General features: G+C 46.9%; 1 protein-coding gene across 2 annotated transcripts in view; it reads left to right on the top strand.

Annotated features, from left to right (window-relative positions):
• Positions 1-3,192: 3,192 nt before the first annotated feature.
• The window catches only part of LOC135312681 (protein LYRIC-like), a 31,361-nt gene continuing 22,880 nt past the window's right edge, over positions 3,193-11,673 (top strand). For both annotated transcript variants that reach the window (XM_064448108.1, XM_064448107.1), the window contains exon 1: positions 3,193-3,656. In XM_064448108.1, coding sequence (XP_064304178.1) covers positions 3,336-3,656 — 321 coding nt within the window. In that variant the 5' untranslated portion in view covers positions 3,193-3,335. The remainder of the gene's footprint in view (positions 3,657-11,673) is intronic.

Below are 11,673 nucleotides of genomic sequence, written 5' to 3'. Positions count from 1 at the left end.
ATAGAAAATTGAAATAAAAGTTTATGCTTTGCTTTTATCATGAAAATTGGTCAAAAAAAGACTTTTGCTCCCCCCCCCCCCCCCCCGACCCCAAATTGCTATCTGGTTTTGTCAAAATCAAACTGTTTTCATGAAATATTTAAACATTGATAAGCCTGGATTTTTCTCCAGAAAAACTCCCAAAGCCTACCTTCACCGTTTCAGCACCTCAGAGGACTAACTGCATGCGGAAGCAGACAGGTTCGAATATGGCCCGCAGGCATTAGTGACTGCACTAGTTTGTCAGTGTACATTAACTGCATTTTGATCTGCAACAAATAGATGGTTCCAGCTCCTGATTATTGGACTTTCTTTCTGAGTCTGAATGCAGAACAATTCCCCATTGGATGTTTGCAATTAGTTTATATCACACATAAGTAGAAAAATATCTTCTCAGGCTTGCAATAAAATTTCAGGCTTCCATATAATACAGCATCATGATAAGTCATGCTATTTTCATAGACCAATACTATAAGTGGCATGTCGTTAAATAAGCCTGTATTAATACTAGGAAAAGGTCTAATATGGAGATGCTTATCTTTGAAAATAAATGCCATTACAGACCAGCCACAGTAACTGCCTTTATTTTGTGGAGGGAAAAAAAAGAAACAGAAAGGAATGGTGTGAAGCCGTAATCTCATACTCAATTAGACAATGCTGAGTCCTGAAATGTCTTTCAGTTTATGTTTCCCTGGGAAAAAGAAAAGCAAACTAATTTAAATGAGCTGAAAGTAGTGATATTTATTTATGATCCGAGGTATAGATTGTATGCTCTTCAACAGCTCAGACCTGGAGAGATGTATCTTCATTTTATGAACAGAGAAATCAAGGCACAGAAAAAATAAGAGACAAGTATAAAATTAAAATGTCATAAAACTAATCCTATAACTGCCATCTTTCAACTTCAGGGGAATCGCCCCTGTCTCTGACATTTGCACATGACTATTCAATTACCAGCTTAGGTCTCCAGATAGGCATATTCTCAATTAGAAATCAGCACCAGGGTAGGGACAGAAACACTGACATTTCTGAGGTTTCAGACCACAAGACTAGTCATTGCTGAACAACAGGCTTTAGAAGATAAGCAGGACGAGACAGGCAGACAGAAGACAGATAATTTGTGGGATCCATGTTTAATAAACAGAAGCTTCCCTTCCCAACAACAGTGTTCAAAGGACCACCAACCCCCCCAGCCCTCTCCTGTGTACTAAGCATTTCTCCCTTCCTCCCTCCCAAAACTTTCTTCTCCCCATAAAGCCATTCAGCACATCATTTTATTGACAATCTTCCTGTATTTGGCCTGGAAATTTCTAGAGTGCTATGACACCTTATTGTGCTTTCAAAACCTAGGCCTGTTCAGGATGAACTGGAGTTAGGCCCAGGATACAGGAATAATAAGTCTGTGGTCCCTGGAGAGTTGATATTCCAGCAAAAGGATGATTAATGAACCTTTCCCATTGCTGTCTCGTGTTTGGGTTTGAGCTTCAGTGCTTGGATACGCAATCAGAAAAGAGCAGTCCCCACTGGTTGTGAAACAAAGCCAAGAGAGACAAACCCTCACCTCCTCTGTTCTGGGTTTACTACAAACATGACTTTTTATGCTGTTGCATTTAAATAAGCTCTACTTACTATCTTCTCGATAGAAGATCTGCTCAGTGAAGATCTACTTACTATCATCTCAATGTGTCAATCTGCTGAGGGGTAGGAAGGCTCTGCAGAGGGATCTGGACAGGCTGGATCAATGGGTCAAGGTCAACTGTATGAGGTTTAATAAGGCCAAGTGCTGGGTCCTGCACTTTGGTCACAACAACCCCATACAACGCTACAGGCTTGGGGAGGAGTGGCTGGAGAGCTGCCTGGTGGAGAAGGACCTGGGTGTGTTGGTTGACAGCCACCTGAACATGAGCCAGCCACGTGCCCAGGTGGCCAAGAAGGCCAACAGCATCCGGGCTTGTGCCAGCAATAGTGTGGCCAGCAGGAGCAGGGCAGGGATGGTGCCCCTGTACTCGGCACTGGTGAGGCCGCACCTTGAATACTGTGTTCAGTTTTGGGCCCCTCAGTACCAGAGGGACATTGAGGTGCTGGAGCATGTCCAGAGAAGGGCAACGAAGCTGGTGAAGGGTCTGGAGAGCAGGCCTTGTGAGGAGAGGTTGAAGGAACTGGGGCTGTTTAGCCTGGAGAAGAGGAGGCTGACGAGAGACCTTATCGCTCTCTACAACTACCTGAAAGGTTGTAGTGAGGTGGGGGTCGGTCTCTTCTTCCAGGTCACTAGTGATAGGATGAGAAGAAATGGCCTCAAGTTGCATTAGGGCAGGTTTAGACTGGATATTAGGAAAAATGCCTTTACTGAAAGAGTGGCCAGGCATTGGAACAGGCTGCCCAGGGAGATGGTGGAGTTGCCATCCCTGGATGTGTTCAAAAAAACGTGTAGACGTGGCACTTCAGGGCATGGTTTAGGAGGCCTGGGGTTGTTGGGCTGACAGCTGGACTTGATGATCTTAGAGGTCTTTTCCTTGTCACTTTAAAAGAAGCTCTAAGATTTTGAAAAAAGGCTTTCTGAGAGCATCACCTGCACTTATGCATCAGGTGGGTGGGGAAATTTTCCATCCAGCAAAGCAAAGCAAAGAGGTTTGTGGTTTGAGGCACTCTGCTTGTCATTCTGCTAGCTGTAATAAACTGTTGTTTCTCTGAGGATCAGCACTAGATGAGAACGCATCACGCGCTGCATTACACAGGCAATCCTTGTAATCATCATAGGGATGTTGCTCGATAATGACATATTTGTAACGGCGCCCGAGAGCAGACGTGCATTCCTAAAGACTCTTCTGTCTAGACTGGAGAATTTGCAGAAATGTGTCACTTGAGAACATCCCTGCGTACCCCGCTCCTCGGCCAAACATCTGCTCTCGCATCAACGCTGATGCCCGCAGCTCCGCCGCTTTGAGCCGCGCCGCATTCGCCTTTAATGTACCGCTTTCATTCTTCCATAGGAAAGAGTCATCCGGCGCATTAACTCCTTCCCCCCCGCCCCGGAACATCCCCCCCGCGGCGATCGGCCGCGCCCGGGGTCCCACGCCCCCCCCCTCCCCGCGCAACCTCACGGCCAAGCCCTTTGCAACGAGGCTCCCGCGGGCACAGCCGTGTCCGCGCGGCCCCCCGTACCCCCCCCCGCCCCCCGCGCCGCCGGCGGCCGCTCCCCCCGCCCGGCACAGCTCCGCACCTTCCCGGCGCGGCGGAGCGGAGCGGCGCGTGTCCCCGTCCCCGTCCGCGGCGGGAGCGGCGGCCCGGGGGCGGCCATGCTGGGGCCGGCGGCGCGGCTGGCGCTGGGCGCGGGGGAGCCGGTGCCCGCGGCCCCGGGGCTGCCCGGGCGGCTGCTGGCCTTCCTCTGGCCGGCGCTGGTGCTGGGGGCGGCGGCGCTGCTGGGCCTGCGGGGGCTGCGACGCGGATGGGCCGCGCCGGGGCCCCGCCGCCGAGCCGCCGGGGGGGCGCACGACGAGGAGGAGGAGAAGGAGGAGGAGGAGGAGGAGGAGGAGGGGGACGGCCCCGCGGGAGCCGGCGGCTGGGCGGCCGGGGCGGTGCCGGCGCGGCAGCCGGCGGAGGAAAGGCGCACGGCGCAGGTAAGGGCGGCGGGGGGTTCGCTCCCTGCCCGCCCCGGCACGGGGGTCCCCCCGGGACCAGCCTCCTTGCCCCCCTCCGCCCCAGAGGCTTCTTCCCCCGCACGTCGTGCGCCCTGCGGCCCCGGCTGCGCCCCCTGCGCCCGGCCCCGCGGCTGCAGGCGTCCGTCCGTCCGTCCGTCCATCCATCCATCCATCCATCCGTACCGTCCCGGGCAGCCCCGGCTGCGCCCAGCCCCGCGGCTGAAGGCATCCGTCGATCCATCCCTCCATCCCTCCCTGCAGCCATCCATCCCTCCATCCATCCCTCCATCCCTCCCTGCAGCCATCCATCCCTCCATCCATCCCTCCATCCATCCCGTCCCGCACGCCCGGACAGCCTGCCCCTGCCTTGAGGTGCTGCATCCCCCACCTCTCTTCTGCCTGGTTCGGGGGTTCGGGGGCTCAGCGGTCCTCCCTGAGCCCTTGGCGGCGTCAAGCCCCTCTCCGAGCTTACACTGCGAGGCAGCAGGCGGCCAGAGCTGCGGGGCTGGGACTGCCAGTATCGGGCTTTCGTCTGCCACTTTGTCTAACACCGTAACTCCATATGGGCTTCATCCTGTCTGCAGGGAATTTTGAAAACTCCAGATAATGTTCGTCATACTGAGCAGGAGGACCCAAGTATAGTACCTCTGCTACGGTGTAAATACAATATGCTAATAATGTATATTTACTGTGAATCAAAGCCTTGTTATTATTGCGTTAGTATGTGATACTAGTGAGCTGATGACGATGGCCACCTTATTGAATATATGTTGTGAGTTTGATGTGAGGCATTGCGATGAAGTTTCCATATGACGTTGTCACGGTTGTGTCACGCTGACTTGCTGTAAGCTCTCCGTAGCAGAAAATCCCAGTATGAATCACAGAAAACAATTTCACTAAGGTATTATGGTATGGAAAGTAAAGTGCTCAGGAGAACGCACTGAATGTACGTAAGTACATATTTAAAATTAATACATCAAGCATTTCAGAACATTCTTATCCTCTACTAGTATCTCCTAGGTCTTAATTCTGAGAAAGACAAAACCAAAATTCATTTCCAAAGGTTTTTTAGGTGGGCTATGAAATAAATGGGTTTTTTTCTTCATGAATACAAATGTGTCAGGCTTTCCATCACAACACTAGTTTTCAGGGGTTTATCACTTTGTCATGGAAGTTTTAAATTTTAGTTGTATTATAGTTATATTTTAATAGGCTGTTCCTTTTTAGGGCATTTTGTCTTTCATCAGTGAGAACAGAATCTTGGACTGACAGCATAAGTATCCCCGAATTAGTAAAGAACAATTAAATAAAAAAGCAGTCCTAACAGAACTGCTTGTGTCAAAGGATGAAGAGAGGTTTCAGTAGCAATTTTATTACAGCTTTATACTCATTGATACTTGACTTGGCTGCAAATCAAATCAAAATTTTGCAGAGCCACCAGTTATTGGAAGCAGCGTGGGACAGAAAGGGGTGCGCACCCACCTTGTTGTCAGAGGGAGGCCTGCTGCTGTAACGGTGGTGGGGTTATTAGTTCCAGCTGAAGGCATTGATTCAAATAGATATTATCTGGTCAGAGATGCTGTACCTCACAGGCCTGAATAACAGAAACCGAAGAAGCGGAGGAAGAGATAAACTGAAGGGATAAATTTGTTTAAGTAATCTGCAGTTTCTGTCCTTAATCTCATCTTTTGCTGCATGAAGCCAATTCCTACTCTTCAGGGGCCAGACTCCAGCAGTCACATTTACAGAGAGTAGCACTGATTATTCTGTAAGTGCAGAGGAGGCAAAATGCAGTCCTAAGGAGGTGGAGGATGAGAAGAGGGTGATCAAGAAAAATAACTTAAAAGCCTCTAAGGAGAGGTGACCTGGGGAAAACATCTTACATGCTGAAATGAAAAAATCAGGGTTGTCCTCCCATGGCAGTACTCTGCTCTTTCTCTTCTCTATTTGTCTCTTTTGTTTTCTTTTCCCTACCCCCCTTCTCCACTGCTCCTTGTCATTTCCCATCACGTTATCACTGTCTTTGGAACACCATATCCTTGAGGCAAAAACTTTATCTGCTTACGTAAGTGTAAAACACTGCATGCTGCTTTGGCACTTAGATGATGCAAGGATGCCAGAACAGCGGAACACCTTTAATATGCCAAAATTTGCATATGAAAATGTCTACCAAGGCAGCATCAGAGCTACTATTAATAACAAAGTCTTCCCATCCATAGACATGGCCAATGCCATAAGCTGGGGTACGGAGCTATTACAGGATGGGAGCCCCTCTCTGCTGCCTGCTGAGGTATGAAGCCAAGAGACGAATCGCCTCCAGTGCTCAGGTGTGTTGATATATCCCAGCAGCCAAACATCTGCATATCCTGGAGTGGTGGATAAGTCAAGATCTTAATTAAAAGAAACTAGGCAGATAATTATTTTTTCAGTTTGGGAATGCGTGTTTGCCAGTGATTCCCAGCCGCTGCCCCATGGGTGGGCTGTGAGACTGCCTTCCCGGGGAATCTGCTCTCACAGGGCTGCAGCTCCTCTGACTTTCCGCTGCGTGCCCCTATCCCCCATAGCAATAGGCAGCCAGCGCCTGTCCAGGGTGCCTTCACTGGAGGGTGCAGCATACCCTCAGCTCTCTGTGGGGCTCCTTCCCAGCCCGCAGCTCCCAGTCACAGCCCAGCCCTCCCAGCCACCTCCATCCAAATCCTTCCCAGGTCCAAGTCACTAAAATGCAACGGTGCATGACTATGTCAGTCTCTCCCCAGTGCCAGTGCTGCTGGCAGGCAGCTTTCAAGCCTTTCATCTCACTAGTTGTTAAATTTGCGTATAGCAGAGTAACAGGATGGAGTGATTACTAGTCTCAGAGCAGGCTGTGCACTGGAAGACCCAGTTTGAATTGCTTACCAGTCCATGTGAAATAAGTCTGTTGAACAAACCTTGTTCAAATGGATGCGTGGCCTCAACACAATCATACAAGCACATTTGGAATGTGATCTCGTTACGCATCACACATAAAAAGTGACATTCTGGCTGTTGCCACACACAAAAAAAACTCTAGAAATGATGCTGGAGGGTGTTTAGTCTTTTTCAGGATAGCCTTTTCCCTAATAAAGAGTCTTTTAGGAAATTGCTAACAAGACTTGCTGGAAGCCAACTGATCTGAGCAAGATTGCTGTTGACTTTGGAGGTTTGTATTTATTAAAAGTTTTGGGGTTCTGCAAATTGATCAGTTCAAAGGAAGAGCTTTTTGCACAAATGCAGTGATATAATCTTCCTTAGGCAACTTATAAAAATATGTCTTATCTGATATGTCCCAAAAGAAAACTTTCTGCTTTTCAGAAGTGTCTTTATAAACTGGAGATACTTTTTGCCTCTTGCAGGAGTGGCTTAACAGCACCAGAACTAAAGATCAGTCCCCTCAGCTCTGGAGGTATGCAGATAGACCTTTTCTCCCACCTATTCAGGTTATACGGTACTCTTCATGCCAATGCAACACAGATGCACATTATTTTCATACAGCTGTCTTGGATGAGAATTGATTTCATAAGTATCCTGGAAGGTGTTGGAGTTTGGTAATTGCCTTCTTAAAATGGAGCCTTGATCCCTTGTTGTCAAGCTGCTCTAATTAATTAGAATAGCAAATCCCGGGAAAGTGATTTCTTCATCCCTCCTTGGAACAGTGGTTTTAATCCACTTATGCTGGGGAAACTTCTGTCTTTCTCCAGGCTTCTCGTCAGATAAGAGCAGCTGAGCTGAGGCAAGTACCTGTTAGCTCCCCGTATTTATGGCTGCTGTATATGGCCTCTCGTGTATTCTGGGAAGGCTGACAGCGGGAGGATATGTAGCGAAGGCAGCAGCATCTTAGGGCTGCTTCTCTAATTTTTCTTTTGGAATTGCCTTTGAATATGAGTGGCAACAACTGCAGTTCTGGCTCCTGCTGCTTGTCATCAGCCTGTGTCTGTTACCTGTTAGTGCTGAAGGGGTTCCTATGGGCAACCTCATCCCTGGAAATATGTGCAGAGGAAGAGGTTTTCTGTGATGATGGCCCAGATCCTTTTCCCCGAGGTTCTTGGAACATCCACTTGATGGGAGCACCACCTCTTTCCTCAGCCAGGCGTCTTAAATGAAAGGAAAAATGTCACGTATTTCCAGCACGCGTTTCCCATATAATTCTGCCTAATCATTCTGTGTGTTTCCCATGTGATTTTCCCTTCCAACAGTCTCTTCTTTCCTACTGGAACACATTTGTCTGCAATGATTTTGTCAGGGAAAACATTGTATTATTTGTAGAATCGTTTAGGTTGGAAAAGACCCTTAAGATCGAGTCAAACCGTTAACCTAGCACCGCTAAGCCCACCACTAAACCATGTCCCTAAGCTACATGTCTTTTAAATACCTCCAGGGATGGGGACTCAACCACTTCCCTGGGCAGCCTGTGCCAATGCTTGACAGCACTTTGGGTGAAGAAATTTTCCCTAGCATCCAGTCTAAACCTCCCCTGGCACAACTTGAGGCCATTTCCTCTTGTTCTTTTGCTAGTGACCTGGGAGAAGAGACTGACCCCACCTCACTACAACCTCCTTTCAGGTAGTTGCAGAGAGCGATAAGGTCTCCCCTCAGCCTCCTCCAGGCTAAACACCCCCAGCCCCTCAGCTGCTCCCCATCAGACTTGCGCTCCAGACCCTTCACCAGCTTCATTGTTCTTCTTCAGACACACTCCAGCACCTCAATGTCCTTCTTGTACTGATGGGCCCAAAACGGAGCACAGTATTCATATATATTAATGCATATCAATAATAGCTATTAATAATAAAGTGATTAATATTTACAGTATCACAAACTGAGATCCTGCTCTTTTTTCCCTCTCCTTTGCAGGTTTGTGTGTGTAGTGTTGTGAGTAGGCATGGCCCAAAGAAGTTCCTTTACTGGCATGCATGAAGAGCCTCTCAATTTCCTTTTTTAACTAACACAATATGTGTTTGTGGCTTCCCATTGTCACCTTAGTGGAAACTGTCATTGTGTTATCCTTTCTCTAGCTATTAGGACTGAATGAGTCATTTTCTTGGAAGCTGGTGCCTTCCTGTCTCTCTAGTGGACTCTTGCTCTACCTAAACCCTAAACCTAAACTTTCTCTTCTGACAAATGCAGGCTTGTCCTTTCTCATTCACCTGGTTCCTGTTGGTTTGGGAAATACGTCTCCCAGGCAGAAGTCCGTCATCAGCTCAGGACCACGTGGCAAAGCCAGACCAGCCAGGATGTCTGCTTCCATTTATGAAAATCTGGTTCAGAATTAATGAAACTCAGCGTGCTGCTTTATTTCCCAATGCGTTTGTCATGCAGATTGCTCACTGTCTGCTGGTGGAGCAATACAAGCTGTTGGCTGGCCACAGCAGCACTCTGGTTTGCTCACCCTGTGGCTGCGCTTGCGCTTCTGTGCACAGGAGAGAAGAACCCATCTTCAGACCGCAAGTGGTATTGCAGACATCTGACTCGTAGTGCATAGCGTAGGGAGCAAAGACCAGATCTTCCAGAGGATACAGGATGCTGAGAGAAATGAAGACTTTCTGCTCAGTTTTTAGCTTGTTGGACGTCTACTGAGAAAGCTGAAGAGTGCCATGATATATTGTTTAGTAGTAACACAGCATGTTTCAGGGAGGTTCTTTAGTGCCCTGGTTAGAAAATCATTTTCTTTTTGTTCTTTTCTCTTTTCCTCTTTCTTTTTAAAATTTTCTTTTTAATTTAGTGCATGTTTCTGTTGCTCTTGCTGTACCAGTGTAGCCTTTTGGCCTAAGTCCACCACGTTTACCTTGTGGTGTAACAGAGGGTGAAAAAAAATGTAGTTTTTACACTGGAAATGAGCACTAGGAAACAACTTAATTGAAGCATTTCTTAAATCTGGAAATGGTTTTGTGTTCACAGACCCCCTGCCAGAATGGGGTAGTTTCTGCTTCCTTTCATTTCCAGTGTCCAACCCACTTAATTGGAGTTTTCTGAAAGTGGTAGCTGAAAACAATTTTCTGAATCTTTATTCATGTTCTTAAATGAATTCCCTGATTTCCAATGTGTGAAGCATATAATAGCTTCCCTTGGGTTTCACACGCTGAGTTTATTTTGTCCTAGTATCCCTCTGCTGGGGAAACCTTTGCATGTCTTCTTAAGGAAGGCAATTTTAAGCTCCTTCCCCAGGTGGGGCAAAGGGCAGTTAGTGAACCTGAAGCGAATGTTCACGTAATTTTTAATTAATCTTGTAACCAGTTGGTGGCACTGAGATTTGAAAGTAGACTTCCTGACCTGACAGACACTTGCCAAGGTGTTTGTTTTTGTGAAAATGACTAGTCTTATGAAACTATTGAAATTAATAATGGTAAGTGTCTAGGGGTACAGTTTTATGGATTTGAATACACGGTTTATATAGTAATGATCAAATCCAGTATTTTTTAACATTTGAAGTCCTATCACTTTGCCTTCTTTCTTTATAACTTTATTTAGAACTATATTAACAGCGTAAAATAAATTAAACGCTAGCTCAAGAGAATAAAGGTTTCAGAGCAATCATCAGAAATATAACCTTAGGTTACATGTAAAGGAAAAAAAGGCAGGGGGTGGGGGGGAAATCCTGTTCCACTGGGTCATGAACCAAATGGCCATGAACTAAAAATAATATTTCCATTGTTGCACAGAATGTGAATAGAAATTAATATGCTAAGTCTAATTCCACCAAAAGTCCAGATTCTGTTTAATATATTTAGAAATGAACTGATGAGTTTATTTAGTCACTCAGTGCGGTGGGTTTAGATGTGTTCTCCCTGTACAAAACTGCATTTTTCATTTAAAAAAAATTACCCTGACAAAATTAATTTCTCTTTAATGAGTCCATTAGGTTAAATGCAATAAAATAATGAAAATACCTTTTTCCTTTTCAGAATGGCCAAGCAGCGTGATAAAGAGGTGTGACTAATCCCATGTCCTAAAGGCTTCGAAAGGGAAGAATAGACTAGGGTGGTGTTCCTCAGCCATACAGCCAGCTTACTGCCTGAAAAGGGGCTGGATAAAGGCAGGATTTAATACAAAAGATCAGGCTAGAATAATACCTTTCCACTGAAAGGAAGTTGAACTCGGTAAAAATACTTGGTGATGAAAGGAAGGGAGTTGCTGCTATTACTGAAGGATGGTGGAGAAGCAACGGATACTTCAGGTTTGAAAGAAGAGCATCACCAGAGTGGTGGGCTCTTTGGTGATCATCAGTCAGTGGTCAGGTTTGGTATTTTTCTTGATCTCAGCTGCTCATTAGGAAGGATGCAGCAAGGTTCAGGAGTCCCAGGCCTGTGTTTAGGGCTGAATAGCCCGTCAGTCAGCATGAAGACCCCTGGGATACAGTAAATGACCGTCAACAGTGTAGTTTTAACCTCTTAGTGATGGAGAGAGAGAGAGGGATGTTTACCTAGCAGATGAAATATCATTTAAGTAGGAAATATTGTGCTCCTCTGGTAAAAGTACACATCAGTCAGATTGCAAAGCATTAAAACAAAGTGCTGCAATTTTTCCAGCTTCTTGCTTGCTGTCATTTATATGGAGAGGTGGTCTAGGAATGTGATCCTGCCCCAGCTGAGATGAGTCTGTCAGAGCCAGTATAGTTTGCATGTTGCCTAATTCTCTGTTGGACTCACCATTTTCCCTCTGGAGTTTTCCCAGCCTCTGTGAGGGCACTGTACAGCCTCAGGCTGTGCTCGCTTATGGCAGCCTGGGGGAGGAACACAGTTGAATGTCCTCAATCTTGACACCTCCTTGCGTCTTTGCGTGTAGTCCCTCATGCTTGCAGAAGTATCTTGAAGTAAAGAGAGGGTAATAGGAGGTAGGATGTCTCTTATCCTCTGTGTGTGTCTGAAAGAAGGCAAAAAAGCATCCTCCTCCTTCCTTCGTAAGTCGGTGCTGCCGTTTCTGTTGCTGATGGTGGCGGTCTTGCTGAAAGTGGCTTAGTTTGGGAGGTCCATTTGCAAAGCTTTGA

This window comes from Phalacrocorax carbo, chromosome 3 (genome assembly GCF_963921805.1).
Source record: "Phalacrocorax carbo chromosome 3, bPhaCar2.1, whole genome shotgun sequence".
Classification (NCBI taxonomy): domain Eukaryota; kingdom Metazoa; phylum Chordata; class Aves; order Suliformes; family Phalacrocoracidae; genus Phalacrocorax; species Phalacrocorax carbo.
Note: the sequence above shows the minus strand (reverse complement) of the source record. Positions and strands in the feature narration are given on the sequence as shown.